The sequence below is a fragment of the Phoca vitulina genome, unplaced genomic scaffold, assembly GCF_004348235.1.
Source record: "Phoca vitulina isolate PV1807 unplaced genomic scaffold, GSC_HSeal_1.0 scaffold10, whole genome shotgun sequence".
Taxonomy (NCBI): domain Eukaryota; kingdom Metazoa; phylum Chordata; class Mammalia; order Carnivora; family Phocidae; genus Phoca; species Phoca vitulina.
Window position 1 is genome coordinate 26,303,972 of NW_022589713.1, and position 19,394 is coordinate 26,323,365.

The 19,394-nt window shown below is 42.6% G+C and overlaps 2 protein-coding genes across 7 annotated transcripts in view; one reads left to right on the top strand and one right to left on the bottom strand.

Annotated features, from left to right (window-relative positions):
- On the bottom strand, window positions 1-17,239 carry METTL6 (methyltransferase like 6). Of its 6 annotated transcripts, XR_004300091.1 has the most exons (7): window positions 17,136-17,224; window positions 15,842-16,215; window positions 15,003-15,134; window positions 9,020-9,190; window positions 4,400-4,491; window positions 2,785-2,926; window positions 1-1,371 (listed from the first exon to the last, which is right to left on the bottom strand). XR_004300091.1 is itself a non-coding variant. In XM_032408731.1 (6 exons), exons 2-6 carry the CDS (start codon window positions 16,064-16,066, stop codon window positions 1,205-1,207), a joined length of 837 nt encoding a protein of 278 aa, XP_032264622.1. In that variant the 5' UTR covers window positions 16,067-16,215; window positions 17,158-17,239; the 3' UTR covers window positions 2-1,204. The 6 variants fall into 6 exon arrangements, 5 of the variants coding, with proteins under 5 accessions (XP_032264622.1, XP_032264620.1, XP_032264619.1 ...); XM_032408731.1 differs by lacking the exon at window positions 4,400-4,491 and having other exon boundaries at window positions 2-1,371; window positions 17,158-17,239; XM_032408729.1 differs by lacking the exon at window positions 4,400-4,491 and having other exon boundaries at window positions 2-1,371; window positions 17,152-17,226.
- EAF1 (ELL associated factor 1) overlaps window positions 16,932-19,394 on the top strand; it is a 14,897-nt gene continuing 12,434 nt past the window's right edge. Inside the window, exon 1 of the mRNA XM_032408734.1 lies at window positions 16,932-17,649. Within this exon, the coding sequence (XP_032264625.1) occupies window positions 17,547-17,649 (103 nt within the window). The 5' untranslated portion in view covers window positions 16,932-17,546. The remainder of the gene's footprint in view (window positions 17,650-19,394) is intronic.

The following is a 19,394-nucleotide window of genomic DNA, read 5'->3' on the forward strand; positions in this document are numbered from 1 at the left end:
CCATACTATATAATATTATGGTACTTATACTATTCTCTATAATACTGTTAACTAGTACTCACTGCCTTTCTGGAGCTGCTTTCTGTCTGTGAAGACAAGGCAATATTGGTGGGCTGTTCGTAGTCTATGATTTAACAAATGTTCGAGTTTTGCTACTAAAACTGTGGCTTTGCTTCCCTGGGTCCCTGGGCACCCAACCCGTGGAAATCCCTGCTGCTCTGTCTTAACCTGGGGTGTAATAATAGAGGTTTGCCTGGGGAGAATCAACAGGGGGACACAGAGGCAGTGGGACTGAAGCCTTGTTTTTATTATGCTTAGCCTTATTTTTGTTGTTTCTTAATCCAATCCATTGGCTCAAGGCTAAAACTCTGATGGACTACGTCACATCATTCATTTAAGTAGACTTTACAACCAACGTATTTTAAAGTGGGTCACTGAGAGGTTACCTTGCTCAATGTCAATGTCCAAGGTGGGTAGTATGTCATTACGCCAACCTTAAATATTCCAAGTGAAAACTCTGCGGCCCTTCCTTTATGGGGTCGGACTGTCCTTTACGGGGACAGTCCATCCACTGTATTCCTGGAGAAACTGCATCGGGTAGATGGGGAGGACAGGTGATGGCGTTCCCCTCTCTCCCCGGGGGCAGTGTGGCCAGGTCCTGGCTCAATTAGAGAGGGTCTCAGGAATTAGGCAGGGCGCCATGGTGGGTTCTTGAGTCCTAGCAAAAGCTGTATGTATGACACTGGTCCTGAAGAGGCACATAAATGAACTGAAGCAGAGAGAAACGGGCAAATGAGAGACACTAGAAAGAGAACAATCCTTCAGGCTAAAAATACATCCAGATGTGTTATTTTAGTCTATTTGGCCTCATTTTCCCAGAGGATTGCCTGACATGCTGCCTGGAGGCACATTTACTGAATCGCGGCACACTTACCGATGGCAAGGATCTCTTTTAGTGCTTATGCTTTCCCCTTGGTGGAATTTTAGTCAGACAGCATGGCTACATTACATTATACCGTAAAACTTCACTTTTCAGGCCTTGTAATTTTATTTGCATTTCCATAAGACACACACAGACACTTGCTACTTTTTAATACAAAAATTATATGTCCTCATTATAAAAAAATATAAAAATATCCAAAATAAAGAGTGACTTTAAACTTTCCTCTTCAAGGGGAGGCACAAATGTCAACCTCGTGAAAGGTCAGGACTTGTGACCCAGAGTTGGGTTCTTAGGACACTTTCGGAATTTGCTCTGAAGGAAAACTCTTGGCACACACAGGCCTTCTTTTTTGTTCACCGTCTCACGAAACACATACTCATTCACCACTTCTTCATAACCTGTGTCCGTAAAGAGCCGAGCCAGGAATTCTGTAAGGCAAGCAGATCAACAATGCTCACGGTCTCGATGATACTACCACATTTGCTCTGCAGTGGTAAACAGGAGGGCAGGGGTGCCGGAAGGGATTTTTTTTTTAATGTAACAAAAATTCCGCTGCTAAAATTAATAGATTTTTGTTTTGGAAAGTAACACACTCCTACTTCTCTTCTTACTCCCAAATAAATAATTTAATTAGAAAAGTTTAAGGACAACTTGGAGTACGGCCACCTTACCCTCTTATTATTGGTCCCCAAATACAAAGTCCAAGTAAAAAGAAACACAATTCCAAACTGGCTATATTCATACAGTCTTCATGTGTTCAATGTGTTTACATCAAACACCTCATCTATCTGAACATGATGGAGGAACATCTGTGACCAGAGTGGGGAAACCCATTACTTCTGGGTGATATACCCTAAGGAAAATTTAACCCCAGTAATCCATCTCTACATGTTAAATGAAACAAATAGAATGGCTATGCGGCGAAAATACTCTTATTAGTAAGAGCATTACTCTGCAGAATGTGCTCCGAAGCACTCTGCAGACATCACTGCATCTTCTCAATTATTTACAATTGGTTGACTCAGATTTCATCAATCAGAAACATTAAAACAAATTTTTAATTTTCACCTGACATTTCTATGACTTTGCAGTTTTAATGCTAATCACTCATTTTTTATTTCATTCTAAACCCAAAAGAATATTTCAAGACATGGAAATGTTTGTGAAAATAGAGTTGAAGAAGATAATTATTTTATGGTCCAAATTACTAGGTAGGCTTAAAATTATTTTGGTATAAGACAGAAATAATGATCAGTGTTTGGATGTTTTTATCAAAATGACTTTTGAAAGACGCTTTATAGCAAATTTGTGTACTTAACACCTTTACAGACAAAGGTTTCTTGCCTTTGTGACCTGGGAAGGTAATCTCCAGGCATTATGTAGTCCTACTTGTGTGTGTATGTAAGTTTACTTTTTTTTTTTAAGTAATCTCTACATGCAACATGGGGCTTGAACTCATGACCCTGAGATCAAGAGTTGCATGCTCTTCCAACTGAGCCAGCCAGCTTGCCCCTGCCCTACTTGTTTTGTGACTGATCCTGCTCTGCCCTCCCCCTTTTCCAGCACGGTTCCTGGTAGGGTATACACGTGGCATGCCAGAGCCTGTCCATTAACCCAGGCTCGCTAACAAGACACTGTCACCAGAGGAGGCTTGTGAGCTCAGCATGGTCAGAGCTGTGTCCCTGTCGTCCCAGGTGCTGGGTGAGTGGTGTGCCCCGGAGATGGTTCCAGCCAGGACCTTGTGCATGTGCCCTCTGTGTTGCTGGCCCCACCCCCAACCAGTACCACAGTGATAATGCAAGCAAGTAAACAGAAATAAAAGCAAATTTCATTAACCTTACCATCAGTAAAAAAATATGATCTGGTTCCATCTTGTCTAGCGTAAAAGTTTTCTCCAAGTTTGCTGCCAGCTTTAAACCTAAGCATGGCATGATCATACAGCCCATAGTCACGAAACAAGACGCTTTTGCCTGGTTTTAATACCTATGAAACAAAAGCAGCTGGCACTTATATTGACGGCTCAAATAAAACTTACTCAAAATAAAATCTGATTGATTTAGGGGTCAAAATAACTTACATTAGTGATAAGTATGAAAAGAACCAGACTGAACCACCCATAGTTTGAAGGAAAAAGGGCCTCCTGATCAAAGGTATAGCAACACCTGCAGGACCCCATACATTGGAGGGATATTTCTCGAGCACTTACAAGGTCCAGTGTCATACAATTAAAATGCTACTGACACTAAATGAAACAGTCTTATTTTCTTTAAAGCATGTTCCCCCCACATTCTATTAGCCATCTCCTAGTATATGACCCGGCAGTCAAACTGTCTCTTTAAAAAAAAATATGTCATTTTGTCTTCTTACTGATTCCGGCTGGCTTTCCTCATTCTGAGTCTCAGCGTAGGGTTCACTGTGCTACAATTCTGCATAGCTTGCCCACCATGCTAGTAACAGCTGATTGCACGTTGCAGTTTCTCAGACAGGAGGGAGGAAGGAGTGATTATTAGCCTCATGTGAGATGAGGAAACTGACACTATGTAAGGGATTTGTCCACGATTCATACACTGGCCACTAAGTGGGGGGGTCAAGACTCATATTTGGGTCAAAAGGCAGCAAGCATATTGTAGAATCAGAGACATCTGTTCGCCCTGGACCTGGATGGGGGAAGGGGGGAGGTGTTATTCTAATTCTATTCACATTACTGACAAGAAAGAGAGGCTACGGGCGGGTGGGGTGGGGTGGGGGGGTGGGGGGGGTGGTAACTGAGTATTCTTCCCTTGCGCTGTGCTTCTTGGTAGAAGATCCTCAGGCCAGGGCAGTGGTGTAGGGAAGAGGATCAGCGGCAGGCCCAGCTGGGAGTCCCTCACTAAAGCCTTTCAGAGGTAGGTGTCACAGGTTAATTGTCTCAAAAACTGGGAGGTGGCATCGGCAGGGTGTGGGTATAACCAGCTCTATCTTACAAAGCAAACAGCATATGCTTTTCAGAATAAAAAGAAAGTGGCACACACTGTGACATTTGCTTTTTATATGAGAATTCTTTCAAACTGCATTAACACTACCAAATAAGAGGGGACTTAACAGAACCTTATTCTGATTCATCAACATCAGTAAGATGATTTTTAAGACATGACATATCCTATTACAATAGATTTTTGACGCAGTTTGACATACTTCCTCTTTTGAATAGAGTATGAAAGATCATCCCTAATACTTCCAAGTGTGCTGCAGATTTTCTCATTTAGTAAATTCTATCAATACAAGCATGCATTTTAAATATTGTCCGTAAAGAGCCTCTTGGATGAATACATCCTACCTTAGCATAGTCTGAAATGCTAAGTTTTAAAAAATGTGAATAATTGTCAAGAAAATTCTGAAAAATTTAATTTATATGAAAAAGACTTATTCTTAATTATAGAAGGAAGGGCTACATGGGACAGCAGAAAGAACACTCACTCAGGAATTTGGAAATCTCGATTCATATCCCAGTTCTTCCATAACTAGTTGAATGACCTTGAACAAGTAATTTCATCCCTGTGTTTTCTCGTCTGTAAAATAGTAAGTTCGATACTAATGCCTCTTTGATCCTGGCACTGTATAGCTAACCAGGCATTTCTCACTGTTATTTTCTTTCATTCTCCAAACAACTCCGAGAAGTAGGGTAGGGTAGGTCTATTATACCCATTTTACAGCAAGTGAGGCTCAGAGTAAAAGTGACTTGCCTGAGGTTTCAAGGCAAGTTGGTGGCATTGGTAGACAAATAGCCAGGTCGTCTGATGACAAATTTGTCTATTTTTACTTGATTATTCTACTCCAGAAATGAGGGAATTCAACTTTAAGGTTGTCTTTCAGTTTAAACTTATGTAGTTTAAAAAATTCTCTGCTGTTAACATTCTACAGTAATTACATCTACCTTACAACAGCTTATTACTGTGGTTGTTCACATAAGGCTTCGAGCTGCCCAAAGGGTGTCTTATTATTGTCAGAGGCTGAGAGATCACTTCTCCTTCTGGTAATTTCCTGATGAAGCACATGATTTCAAATCAACGAGCCAGTCACTATGTATGAGGCAGAGAGCCAGCAATCCACTACTGCTGTGAACTCATTCCAGATCAGCAGAAAAAGATTTCTATTAGGGGGTAAAAACAGAAAGGATTGCTAAAACGCGATGTTACTCAAGAAAGGTTAGAACGGGGGCTGGGGGCCAAGTGTGGACTGAGACAGCTCAACTCAATTAAAACAATACATGTAACATTTCATTACTATTAAAATACAGATAGTATAGTGTATGTTTCCATTTAAATCAAGAACAGGCATATCCTCATCAATACTTGCCTTTGTCAGACTTCTTAATTTTGGTAATCTAACGGTGTCTACTGGGGTTTTATTTTACATTTCCTGGGTTATCTTTTCATATGTGTGTTCTCTTCAGTAAAACAACTATTGAAGTCTGCCATTCTTCTATTAATTTGCTCGTCTTTCTTACACAGGAATTCCTCACATATTCAGGTCTATAGACTTCAAATTACTTTCCCCAAGTTGTTTTTTAAATTCCTTTGTATTATATTGTCTTTTGAAGAACAGAAACTCCTACTTTTATTACAATCATGTTTATGCTTAGAATGCTTTGGGTCTTGAGAAAATTTTCCCCACTCGGAGGTCATAAGGATTCTTTCCTATATTTTCTTCTGAAAAGCTTAAACTTTTATCTTTTCCATTTAATTCTTTAATTCACCTGAGAATGATTTTTGTAGAGGATGTGAGGAGGATAATTTCACTCTCTCCTGCATGAAGACTCTGGTCCTAGCAGCACTCACTCAACAGTCCTGCTTTTCCCAGTGATCTTCATTGTCACCTCCATCATATAGCAGATTTCCATTTATGCATGGATAGATTTTTAAGCTATCACATTCAATTTGTCTGTCCCACAGAACAGCATTCTGTCTTAATTACTGCAGCAGTAAGTCCTTATATCTGGTAGGGTATAAATTTCTCCCATCTCATTCTTCTTCAGGAGTGTTCTGACCCTTTGTTCTTTCATGTAAACTTAGAATCAGCTTGTCAATTTCCTCAGGGACAAAACAAAACACCCTACCAAAAAACCCTGACACAATCAAACAAAAAAACAAATGAAACGTATAATATTAAATGGAAAAGCAAAATTGCACAATGCATGTTACTCTTTTTAGGTGTCTAGCTCAGTGACATTATAAGTATATTACATTCATCTTATACTTTTTTAGTCTTTTAATATTTTCTAATTAGACAATTACATTATATGTAAATAATGAGTTTTGTCTCTCATCCTTATTTTTTCCCCATCTTTTTTTTTTTCCTGTCTTTTTGAGCTGATTAGGACCTCCAGTGTAATGCTGAAAAGAAGTACTGACAGCAGGCACTCTCACTCCCATGAAGTTCTAGATACTCCTTATTCTGTCCCTGTCTCCTACTTCTCCCCAATCCCTGAAACCCTTCATCAGTGAAATCACTGGTATCCACCTCTTTAGAATGTTCCCTTCAGATTCTTGTGCTAACAGACTGTCCCCTGAGGACTCTATTTTCCCCAAAACCTCTCAAGTCAGGGCTGTGTTTTCTCCACTCACCCTTGTACCACTGGGCTTGGAGATGACGTTGGTGTCCTCCATGCTTCTCACTGCTACTTTCTCGTGTACTCTCTCTCCTCCCTAAACCCCCTGGCCCTGAATCTCTTGTCATCAGATTATATCATCTGCTATCCCTTAATGTTACTGTCATCTATTAGTTCCAGGGTCATATCCCTGTTTCATGATTGAATGTATCCTCTGGTTTATTCTCCTGTCCTCAATACTACTCCATTCTTAGTTCTGAGCAATTTCAATATACGTGGATTGTCCTTCCAAATATGCTGGCCTCTTAATGACTTGAGCTTCTCTCTTCCTAGATCTTGTCCTCCACCCTTCTAGACCACTCACTCCCATGGTAATGTCCACAAGTCTTGTCAACAGCAAAAAGTATAACCCCTCCAGTCTCTCAATGTTATACAAGCCACCCTGGCCAACCCCAAAACCACCTTTCCAGCTCTCTCTCTAGTTCCCCATCCTTAATCATCCTTTGCCCTCACCTGGACCTTCAAATCAGGTGATCCTACCTTTTCTTCCCTGATGCCCTCTCCTCCCTCTTCACCCAGCTTCAGTTCCATGCCCACTTGTGGGGACATGCTGGGTTCTCATCTGCTCAGATACCATGGGCAGAGAAAGGGGAAGTAAGGAGGAAAAAACCCTTACAAAACCTCACAGAAAGCTGAAATCAACGTAGCAATATCTGAATTTCATTTATTTTTTGACAGAAAGACAGCGAGAGAGGGAACACAAGCAGGGGGAATGGGAGAGGGAGAAGCAGGCTTCCCGCCGAGCAGGGAGCCCAATGCAGGGCTCGATCTCAGGACCCTGGGATCATGACCTGAGCCGAAGGCAGACGCTTAACAACTGAGCCACCCAGGTGCCCCACAATATCTGAATTTCTTAAAAAACATTTAAAACATCTACTTTTTCAACCTGCCAACCGCTCTTTTCTCCCTTTATAAAGCAGACTGACTGAAGCCCCCGACTCACCAAGCAGGTGAGGCTTACAGGCTTTCTAGGCTGTGTGCCCTTGTGCTTTAATGGCCCCCAGGTGAGCTGCGTGCTTACCACGGGTCACCTGTGTTGGTTCCCAAACTTGCTTATGCCAGTTGTACTTAGATTTAGAGTTATATACGAGTACATAAACAATGCAATATGCAAAAATGAGCATTTTGTTTCCTATGAAAAGTACATTCAATACTTTTGGAAAGACTTGATAAAGAAGCACTGAACAAACTGTATCTAATTAGGTGTGGGAGAAGCAAGGAGAAGTCTGGGTAAAAATATAAAAGAATCTGCCCTCACATTACTTTCCAATTGTTTTTAAGTCTTCGCTCCACTTTTAAGATATTTATTTATTTATTTATTTGAGAGAAAGAGCGAGCATGAGCAGGGGGAGGGGCGGGGGAGAAGCAGACTCTCTGCTGAGCAGGGAGCCCAACTCGGGGCTCAATCCCAGGACCCAGGGATCACAAGGCAGAGGCAGACGCTTAACCAACTGAGCCACCCAGGCACCCTTCACTCTGCTTTTAAGAAACCAAAACTCTACTATATGTGTGGTTTATATAAGAAAAATGATAAACAGCCCCCTACTCAAAGAAAAGGCTGTGGCTCTATATCAAAAGAGTAACAAATGAATATTAATATATTTTAAGTTATATAAAATGTTTAAGGTAAGAATGTACCTTTTTTTTATGATTTTTTGATTTAGTTGATCTTTAAATGAATCAACACTGTTGCCATAGATGTAAGAGAAATTCTACTGTAGTTTATAAAGCAGCTTCATTCATGATCTCACCTGCAACTCTGAGAGACACCCCCATTTTACAGCCAAGGAAACTAAAGCCCAAGGAAGAAGGTGAGGTGATTTGTCTTGAGTCACGTGACTTCAGAGTGTCGCTTTACTTCCTGAGTGCTACAGCAGCCTCCTGATGGCCAGTTTGGGTTCTCCCCATTCTAGTAATAATGATGATAGTAACAACAATGGCTGACTTTTAAAGAGCACTTACCACGTTCTAGGCATTGTGCTAAGCATTTTATACATATTTCATATATTTCATGCAATCTAGTATCTCAATATTCTATAGGTAATGAAACTGAGGCTCAGGGAGGTAAAGGAACTTGTTTCAGCAGGGAAGCCAGGTTTTGTCTCTAGGCACTCTGACGCCAGGTGCTTCTTGACTACTGAACCATACCCTCCCCTCACTTTACGGCAGGGAATATCTGCATGTTATTCCATGCATAGAGCCCAGATCATTGCAAAATCATCCTTGCTCCAAGGCAGGCCAAGGTCTGGCTACCAGACAAATCAGAATTTAGGGTGAATGTTTGATGTAGGAGAATCCCTTTCCATACACTAACTACAGGGCCTACACCTAGTGGGAATGAGGAGACTCTGCGAATCTAGACATGAGCCTCACAGGGGAGGTAAGCAAAAAGATCAGGATGTCCAACCTCTCGGCTCCAAATCACTAACCTGGTAAATATTTTGTAAGACAAGGTGCATCTTATCAGGGTGAACAGCAGAGAGTACAAATACCAACATGACAACATCCACAGACTCTGGGGGCACATGTTCCAGAAGGTCATCTTTGGTTAGATCACACTGGAACACCTTGCATCTTTCTGTGTCATATAAAGGATTTTGCTAGAGAAGAGGGGGAAAAAAAAAAAAGAATTTTAATGCAACATCCATGTTGACACACACAGAAAAATACAGCATCAAAAAGAGATCCAATGGAAAAAAATAAAAGGAGACCCTATTTCCACTTGTGCACTGCTGCACAAATATCAAAGATCACTTTATTACTGAGTAAAACTGAGTAATGCAGCATTTGTACCCTAAAGCATGCAGTATTCAATATTGCTATGAGGAGCAAGATTTCATTTTAACAAATCATCTTTGACTGAGAAGAGAACACAAGCTATCACATATTCAAAGCTGAGTATTCTAGAAGTACATATTTCTAAAGGAATGATAAGTCAAAACTGACCTGGGCTTCCTTAATCCTCCTTTGAGTCACCCACTACAAGTCTAAATCCTCTGAGAAGTCCTTCCAAATCCACTCATGCAGATGCTCCCATAGTTCTTTGGGGCGTATTTTCCCTTGAGGCAGCAAGCTAAGTAAACCTAACTTTTCTTTTCTTTTTTTTTTTGTCACAAGTGTTCCTGTACATGGTGGATGGTGGGTTTAAGAGCATTACAAGAAAAGGTAATATATAAGAGTATCATAAAGAAAGAGTATCATAAAGTATAAATCATTATAAGAGCATTATAAAAAATATTAATTTTTTCTGTAGTGTAAATAAGGACTCAAACACAGATACAAAGGTACTGGATGGGAAGATTCAATATTGAAATGATGTCAATTCCACCAATAATTCCACTTCTAAATCCAATGTGATCTCAACAGAATCCCAATGGATTTCTAGAAACTTGACAAGGCAAATTTTAATTCACCTGGAAGCAAAAATCTTTAGGAAGAGCCAAGTCAATTTTTAAATTGAAGAACAATGAAGGAGGAGGTACACTACCAACATCAAAGCATATTACAAAATGTAGTACTAACACAATGAGATTTGGGGCACCTGGGAGGCTCAGTCGTTAAGCGTCTGCCTTCGGCTCAGGTCGTGATCCCAGGGTCCTGGGATCGAGCCCCGCATCGGGCTCCCTGCTCAGCAGGAAGCCTGCTTCTCCCTCTCCCACTCCCCTGCTTGTGTTCCCTCTCTTGCTGTCTCTCTGTCAAATAAATAAATAATCCTAAAAATAAATAAATAAATAAATAAAACAATGAGGTTTGAGAATGGGGACAAATAAATCACTGAGACAGAACAGAGTCCCCAAAACAGACCCCCTCTATATAGAGGAGTTTAGTATTGCATATGACAAAAGACAGGTGACAAAGATGACAAATATAGCAAAAAACGTAGATAATAAAGGTGACAATTGTCAGGGAAGAAAAATGAATTTCTTATTCAATTTATTGTGTTTGAACAACTAGTTCTATACTTGTGTTAAAGGATGATTGGTTACCCAGATGAATCAGAGGTCTTCTGGTTTCAGTTCAAAGATGTAAAGAGGTATAAAAATGTAGCTCCCATCCTTATAATAAGAAAAACGATGGACAGAGAGCAAAGTAATGATTTTTTTGGGAACCTATCAAAGAACAGAGGCCAAAAAACCACCAGCTACCCCAAAATATGGAGACGGACAAGTGCCTTCCAGGAGAGACAGGACCTAAGCATCTGCTTACCTGAGGCAGAAGCCTCCAGACTGGAAAGACAAAACTAGAAATTTGACAAATTGCTGGAGACTGAGTACAGATGTTATAGTGTGAAGCCCCTGGGGGCTGAATTAATAGGGGTATTCCCATCCTTTTGTAGGTGTTTCCTCTAGGAACATCATGGGGCTCTCAGAGAGAGGATGGTGCTTCACCTTGGTGCTGGCCTTTCTCATCTCCTTTAAGGAAGAAAAGATTTAAAATGCAGGGGAAAGGTCATCTGAGGCCTATAGACTTAGAGTACTGGTGGAATACCACTGCCACTGGGGGAAGGAAACTACTCTGCTGAGACCTAGTTCTCATTTTTTTTTTAGGTTTACTTATTTATTTTTTTTAGTACTCTCTACACCCAATGTGGGGCTCAAACTCACAACCCCAGGATCAGGAGATGTATGCTCTTCTGACTGAGCCAGCCAGGTGCCCCAAACCTAGTCTTAATCTGGAGAGAGAATGGCCGCAACACCAGAAAGGAAGACACCGGTACACACCTCCTGAGGGAGGGAAGGGACAGAATCTAGTCCTGGAGCAGCAGACATACTTGTGAAGACCACACTCCTGAGACACGGGCCCACTATGCAGTCCAGAAACTGAGAATCAGAGCATTAGACAACAATCCCTTCTCCCACACCTTACCAACAAGTATCCAGTGCTAATAACCACAGTGGACCGGGTGGGAAAGCTGCAAGAGCGACGGTACAAAGAGAAGACACAAAGTCAAAAGGGGAGACATGAACCAAGTCACCAGAGGAGTCTGAAGTCTCTGGTGTCCATAACAACAACAAACCTCACAGATAACTATAGCAACAGGAGATTTCAAACACTGCTCAACTCCTGTCTAGATTATTACAAATCCTTATTACCTCGGTATCCACTGCCCTATATAATGTATCTGGCTTTCAGCAAAAAACTACAAGGCATACCAAAAGGCAAGAAAAAACAGTCTGAAGAGACAAAGTAATCATCAGAACCAGACTCAAATATGACATAGATAGAGGAACTAAAAGTTCGGGCATTTAAAATAACTGTGATTAATACGGTAAAGACTCTAATGAAAAAGACAAAATTCAAGATCAGATAGGTAATTTCAGCAGAGAAACAGAAACTACAAAAAGAATCAACCACACATACTAAAAACCAGAAACATAGTAACAAAAATGAAGAATGCTTCTGAAAGGCTCATCAAAGCTTGCTGCTTAAGAAGGAATCTGTGAGCTTGATGATAATCAGGATGAAAGAAATAATACAAACTGAAAATGCAAAGAGAAAAAAAAAGCTTAAAAAAGAAACCCCCAAAAAACCCCCAAACACCATCCAAGAGCCGTAGGACAATAGCAAGTAGTGTAACATATATGTAATTAGAATCTCAGAAGAAGAGAGAACAGAGCTGAAGAAATAATGGCCAAAATTTTTCCAGATTAATTAAAAAACATAATAACCAAAACTTAAAAAAATATATACATTTACAGAACTCCTAAACCAGACAGAAAACCTTAGAACCTTGAAAGGAAAAGATTAATAAATTTGCACATAATTTAGATTCTGTCAAAAGATAATACCACAAATGCTAACTAGAATGTCTGCAAAAAAATCTAACAGAATATTCAGAATGCACTCTAAAGATAAGAAAATGACAGAAAAATGAGCAAAGGTTATGAACAGACAAGTCATACTATCACGCAAACGCCACCTGAGGGTTCTTCTGCGTTCTGTTTACTGTTCAATCCCAGTGCGTACAACCGGCACATATGAGGCTCTCGATAAATGTGTGTGGGATAAGGGGACTCACGATCTGGAGGAAAACTAATGCTGATTTACATATGGAAGGAATAAACAAATTACAATAGGGAGTATTACTTTTTGCCCGTAAGACTGGGAGATGTAAAAAAGACTGATAGCAAATGGCGAGGGTGGGGGCACCTGAACTGCTCAGTCGTTTAAGCATCTGTCTTACAGCTCAGGTTATGATCTCAGGGTCCTGGGATTGAGCCCTACTCCCCGCCCCCCCCGCCCCCCGCTCAGTGGGGAGCCCGCTTCTTCTCCGCCTCCATGCCCCCCCACCTCCACTTGTGCCTGTACACTCTGTCAAATAAATAAAATTAAAAAAAAAGATGGTGAGGGCGTAGACAGAATGGTAGCTATATGTTAAAACTTATATATTAAATTTTTTTTTTTTAAAGATTTTATTTATTTATTTGAGAGAGAGAGAATGAGAGACAGAGAGCACGAAAGGGAAGAGGGTCAGAGGGAGAAGCAGACCCCCAGCTGAGCAGGGAGCCTGATGTGGGACTCGATCCCGGGACTCCAGGATCAAGACCCGAGCCGAAGGCAGTTGCTTAACCAACTGAGCCACCCAGGCGCCCTATTAAATTTTAAAATATATATTTGAAATATTGAAACTTAAATGTGTATGCTTTCTCTCCAAGGAATTCTTCCATCACCATAGAGAAAAGTGTACACACGTGTTTTGGGGAGCAGTGCATAATGCTTATTACATTAACCCTATTTGTAAGAGTGAAAAATTAGAAATGATTTAAACAAACATCAACAGGGTAATGGTTAAAGTATGGTATATCCATCCTATGGAATACTACAACAGATAGAATATGGTAGACCTACATGTACTAAGATAAACTCTACAAGATAAGATGTGGAGTGAAGAAAGCAAGTTATAGTACAATGTGATGCTACTATTAAAGAAACTTTTAGGGGAGCCTCGGTGGCTCAGTTGGTTGAGTGTCTGACTCTTGATTTTGGCTCAGGTCATGATCCTGGGGGGTCATGGGATTAGTAACACACCTGACTCCATGCTCAGTGTGAAGTCAGCTTGTCCCTCTCCTTCCTCATCTGCCTCTGCCCTCACCCTCCCCTGCACACTTTCTTTCTCTCTAAAATAAGTACATAAAGAAAATCTTTAAAAACAACAACAAAACTTCTAATGGATGCTAAAACTGTGAAAGGTTGATGGAAAATTAAGTATTTGCCGAAGTATCCCCCATGTATTTGTTAATGGCAAAAGGTAAATATTTGTAACCCTTAGGAAGGTACCTTTTAGGTAGGAACTAGGTAGTTACTACCTTAACCCAGCGATCAAAACTAAAGCTAGCATCACTTATAGTGAGGTTAGCAGACATTAATGCCTCCGGACAGGATGTAATATCAAAGATACAACATCACCTATTATAGTATTTTTGCCAAAAATATTTTACCTGATTTAAATCTAACTTCTAGTTTACAGGAAATACAGGGGATAAAGAAACAAGTTGAACAATGATACGAATAAACAATGAGACCAATCTGGAATGTGGGACCGCACTACAGAAAATGGCTTGCTCTTCAAAAACTCAATGCCAGTGGAGAAAAGGTCAAGGGGAAGGGCAGGAATGTTTTAGGCTAAGGAGATTTAAGGTACATTAAGAAGTACAAGATGTAGTCCTGACACCTGGGACTATTTGAGTAAATCTGAATCTGTAGTGGGTATTAATGACATTAGGGGATTACAGTTACTTTTGTTAGATATAATAATAAGTGTATTGCACTCATACAGGAAAAACCCTTATTTTTTTGAATATGTAGGAAGACATATTTAGGAGAAAAGTGTCGTGACATCTATACTTTAAAATAGTTCAGCAGGAGCACCTAGGTGGCTCAGTCAGTTAGGTGTCCAACTCTTGATTTCAGCTCAGATCATGATCCAGGGTCATTGAGATCAAGCCCCTTGTAGTGCTCCGCACTCAGCACAGTCTGCTTAAGCTCTCTCTCCCTCTGCCCCTCCCCCACTGGTGTGGGCGTGTGCTCTCGCTCTCTCTAAATGAATAAATAAGTAAAATCTTTAAAATAGTTCAGCAAAGAAGTCAGTCTATAAGGCAAATGTGGTGAAATGCTGGCAATCAGTAAATCTGGGTATAAGTATCTAGGTGTCATTTTGGTAATTCTACTTTTCTGAATAAAGCTATGTTTTTGTGGATACTATATTTGTAAGGGGAAAGATTTATGCGATCTGAAGAGAAACCAGAGTGTGTGGATACTATATTTGTATGTAAACAGGAAAAACACATTCATGGTGATCACAGCTGGTTAGCTTCAAAGAGAGGACAGGAATTAGGCAAATGGGTACAGAGGGCAGGTCAGAGAAATCTAAGAAAATAGCAACACAACAGAATACATGGATGGAGCACCAACCTTGACATATTCAACTGCTCTTGGAGAAAAATCACAGGCATAGGCAAAGATATTCAGATCTTCTAAAAGTGGGAATAAACAGTTCCCAACACCGCAGCCAGCTTCAAGTATAGTCAATTTTTGATCTTCAAACTGAGGAAAGAGAACCCAAAATCATAGTACGCTACATTTGCATCACAGAGGAACAGAGCAAACTACGTCTCAGAACACGAGAGACAAGGTCTCTGCCCCCAGGAAGCCGACAATAAACAAGTGAACTGATAACCTAAAGCTAATACGGACACCTCACTTGTCCAACACTGGGTAGTGTGGTATGGTGAAAACACAGCAGAACAGCCAACAGAACAGGCTCTGGGACTAAACTGCTTGCACTCAAATCTCTCCCTTCACCCATGTTCTGTCACTGGACAAATCACTGGAACAGCTCTGTGCCTCACTTCTACCAGCAAGTGGGGATAATCATGATGCCTACCTCAACAGTGTTATTATAAGGCTTAAATTACAGAACACATTTAAAGTTCTAGAAAAGGGCCATGGTAAAGTGTTAATCATCCTTATTATGAAGCTGCATCTGTCACTGAAGTCACCCAGTATGAAATTAATATTTACGACTTTCAGACTGGCTTTGAGAAATAAAATGTCTACTAAAGCTCTCTTTCCTATGGATTATATAACCCAGGAACTAGCAAACTACCTAAAACCAGTGTATTTCTAAGGAACAAGGCATTCTGACAGGCTTCGTAAATTTTCTACCTCACATTCCCCACAGGAATGCAATAAACACTCCTCTTCACATTTTAAATGAAAAACAACTCAAATAAGGTGCAATATTAGTTTACCTCTCTACATGATCTGAGCTCTTCAAACTCTCTGGTGGTCCAGTGTCTATCTTTGAAGAAGTTAGTACTATTTCTTTTGTAAAAAAGGTCCCAGTTCTTCTGAGCCTCTTTTTCCAGTTTTTGCTGCTTAAAATCAGACACCAAAGCTTGATCCCTTTTCAGTTTCTCCTCTTCTTCAGAGCTGAGAATCCTTGCCTGCAGCCCTTTCCTTTGCAAAGAAGCCATCTCCTAAATTGATGGTAATATATTTAACACTGCTGAAGATAATCCATCCTTGAATAACCTGAGGAATCCAAGCTGATACTGCAGACATAGGCAGGGTTTTTCAGATGTGGTTTCTCAGGCTGGGTTCAAGCCTCAGACAGCATTGGACACTTTGCAGGAAAAAAGAGGAGATTCCGGTTAGTGGTTCTAGAACAGTTTTTTTTTTTTTTTTAAGATTTTTTTTATTTATTTGAGAAAGTGGGGGGGGGGGGGGGGGGGGGGGGGGGAGCGGGAAGTGGTCAGAGGGAGAAGCAGGCTCCCTGAAGCCAGACATGGGACTCCATCCTGGAACTCCGGGATCGTGACCCGAGCTGAAGGCAGTCGCTTAACGAACTGAGCCACCCAGGCGCCCTAGAACAGTTTTTAAGACGCTGGGTTAGTGGTTCTAGAACAGTTCTTTCACCAAACAGTTCAATTCACCACTTACTAGACGCTGACTCTACACAAAACCCGGCCCACTACACAAGAGGTCGGTCACAAAGACCAAGACATAGTCCCTACCTTCCGAGGGCTTGCTTACATTCAGTGGCCAGCACTCTCACGCACCAAACTCTAGTTCAAACCAGAACAAGTCAACTATTATATCGGTTTAGTTCAGAAAAAGGACACGCCCAAGAATTGACTGAGAAAACACTCATCAATTTTCAGGGCCTGTGGAAGGGGCGACTTATGACAATCACGAGAGCTCCTTGAACTGGTGATGGGTGGTCAAGTGGAGTCATCCCTTCCCAAGGATCAGAGACTCACTTTGGGGGGGGGGGGGATTAGGAGCTAAGCCCTGCGGCCCCAGTCTCTGGTCGCACTCGCAAGAAGCTGTCTCACGAACCAGAGGGGGCGTCTCATTCCAGGGGCTGAGGCTCTTGCTTCTCCATCAACGCGCGAAGAAGAGGCCAATGACGCGCAGGGCAGGATCCGTCGCGCTCAGGGCGTTCGGGAGACACTAGGCCGCCCCGGCCGCCAGGGCCTGCGGAGAGCCGGCCACACTGGCTCTCGGGCCCCTGTTCATCTAGTTCGCCGCGCTCGGGCTCACCGTCATCAGTTCTTACATTCACCTCGACGGGTAGGGCCGGACGCACTCAGCCCTCAGCCCGGCCCCGGGCTCGGAAGCCGAGTCGGGGAGCCGCCGCGCGGGGACAAACTCGCCTCGAGGACCTCTCCCGGCGGAATCCTTTGCCCTGGCGCCGCCCCCGCCATTTCCGCCACTAAGCCAGAGGTCCCTCCCCGACGCCGGAAGTCCGCGGCCCTGCTTCCGCGCAGTCCTCCCCCACCCCGCCGCGGAGAAGAGGATCTGCTTCCGGCCCCGGGTGGCCGCCGGCTGGGCTCGCCGTGCGCTGCGGAGCGCTGTCCAGGGAGCGTCGTTCCCCCGGACGCTGGCGCGGGAAGCGGGGGCCGCGGCCGCGCCAGGAGAGTGCCGGTCCGGACGCGAGGCTCGTGCGGGGCCATGAACGGGACCGCGAACCCGCTGCTGGACCGCGAGGAGCATTGCTTGCGGCTCGGGGAGAGCTTCGAGAAGCGGCCGCGGGCCTCTTTCCACACCATTCGCTGTAAGCCAGAGCTTCCCTCTGTTCCCTTCGGCCGCTGCGCCCTCCTCTTGCCAACCCGACTCCGTCCTCTTCCCTCGGCCCTCCAAAGCCCAGGAACCCCTGCCTACGTCAGCTCCCTTCTCTCTTACCCCACGACCCCCCCGGGACCCCCCCCCCCCCCCCCCCCCCGCCTTCCAGCTCACTCCCAAACCAAACCTTTCGCCACTCCCAACTATCCTTCTGTCTTGTGATCCCACATACTTCTTCCGAAGGCTATTGGCCCCTTTCTTTTTCGTCCGCCCACCCAGCCCTTTAAGCGAAACTCACCCCTCTTTATTACCGAAAGACTGTGACCCCACGTCAGACTCCAGTTCTCCGTCTAATCCATCCCCCTTTCTGATGACCCTACAGGGTCCTCCACGTTTGAAGGACTCTTCCCGTTTGCTCAGGAGTCTCATCGACTCCCTCCTATTCCATCCTCTTCTTCCCTGTCTTCATTAGCCTTCTTTCCTCGTTCGTCTTTGTTCTGGTCACCCTGAGTTTGCGCTTCATCCCCTCGGCAGCCAAAGAATCCGCATCCTCTGTGCATTCCATCAGTCTTCCCCCTCCAGCTTTCCGTGCCTCGTTTGACTCTGCTGTCTTTTGAGGTCACCTATACAACCCAGACTTTAACTCAGTCCCAAGTCTCATGTGGGTGAAGAATAAAATTAGAATTCGTGAGCCTGGAATAAGTTAAAGCTTGAGCTATCTTTGGAAGCAGAGGAGAGGAGGCATAATGTCCAAATAGTCATTATGCTGGACCTTCCTTTTCTACGTGATTACAGACTCTTTTGAGGGAGGGCACGTCCACTCTATGTCCTGGGTAAAGTTTTGGCTGTTCAGAATGGGCTGACTGATCATCCCTGTGTGATTCACAAGCTCCTGGTTTCCCGTCTTGGTAGTACTAATGCTGGTTAAGACTTGTTTTTGTCGAAGGAGCTAATAAATGTGACTCAACACATTGGAAGAGGGCGTGTTAGATAATGAAGTTCCATCTTTCTGTGGTCACTTGCCATTAACATTACTATGTCTCCTACTGAGAGCAGATCGGCTCTTTCAGAGGGAGGATATTGGGAATGTGATAAGGGCATCATTTCCTGAGCAGTTTCCTAAGTTGATGGTTTCGTAGCGTGAAGGGCAGTGTGGAATTTGGGACGCTTCACATATGCACCTGACCTGCAGTTTGAGGCCAGTGTATGTCAAAATGGAGGAAGATGGCTGTTCATGTTGTACTTCAGCAGCAGTTGAGAGATATGGGCAGGATTAACCTTTGGAGGTACAGTTCAACCATCTTTCACAAGAGTATTTTTGTTAAATCTATGGAACTTGAGTGTGGCAAATCCTAATTTTGAGTTTCTATGCAAAATGAAATCAGCTTATGTGGTACCATGGCCTTTCATGTTTCATATAGGGTTTAACAATCACAGAATCTTCTTAATATGCTCTGTTGCTTTTGATCCTGTACACAACAACCCTGATAAAACACCTTACGGATAATAAGGCATTAATTTTCATCTGTCACTTGGGAGAAGGGAGCATCTTTGCTTAATGAAATGGTATATGAGTTCTAGCTTTTTTATTCTTCAAAATAATCCAGTGGGGATGGGAGGAAAAGTATGTGGGAGGTATAGATAAAACAAGATTGTCCCTGAGTTGGTAATTATTGAGGTTGGGTGATAGTACACAGGGGCTCATTGTACTATTCTCTTTGCTTTTGTATATGCAGG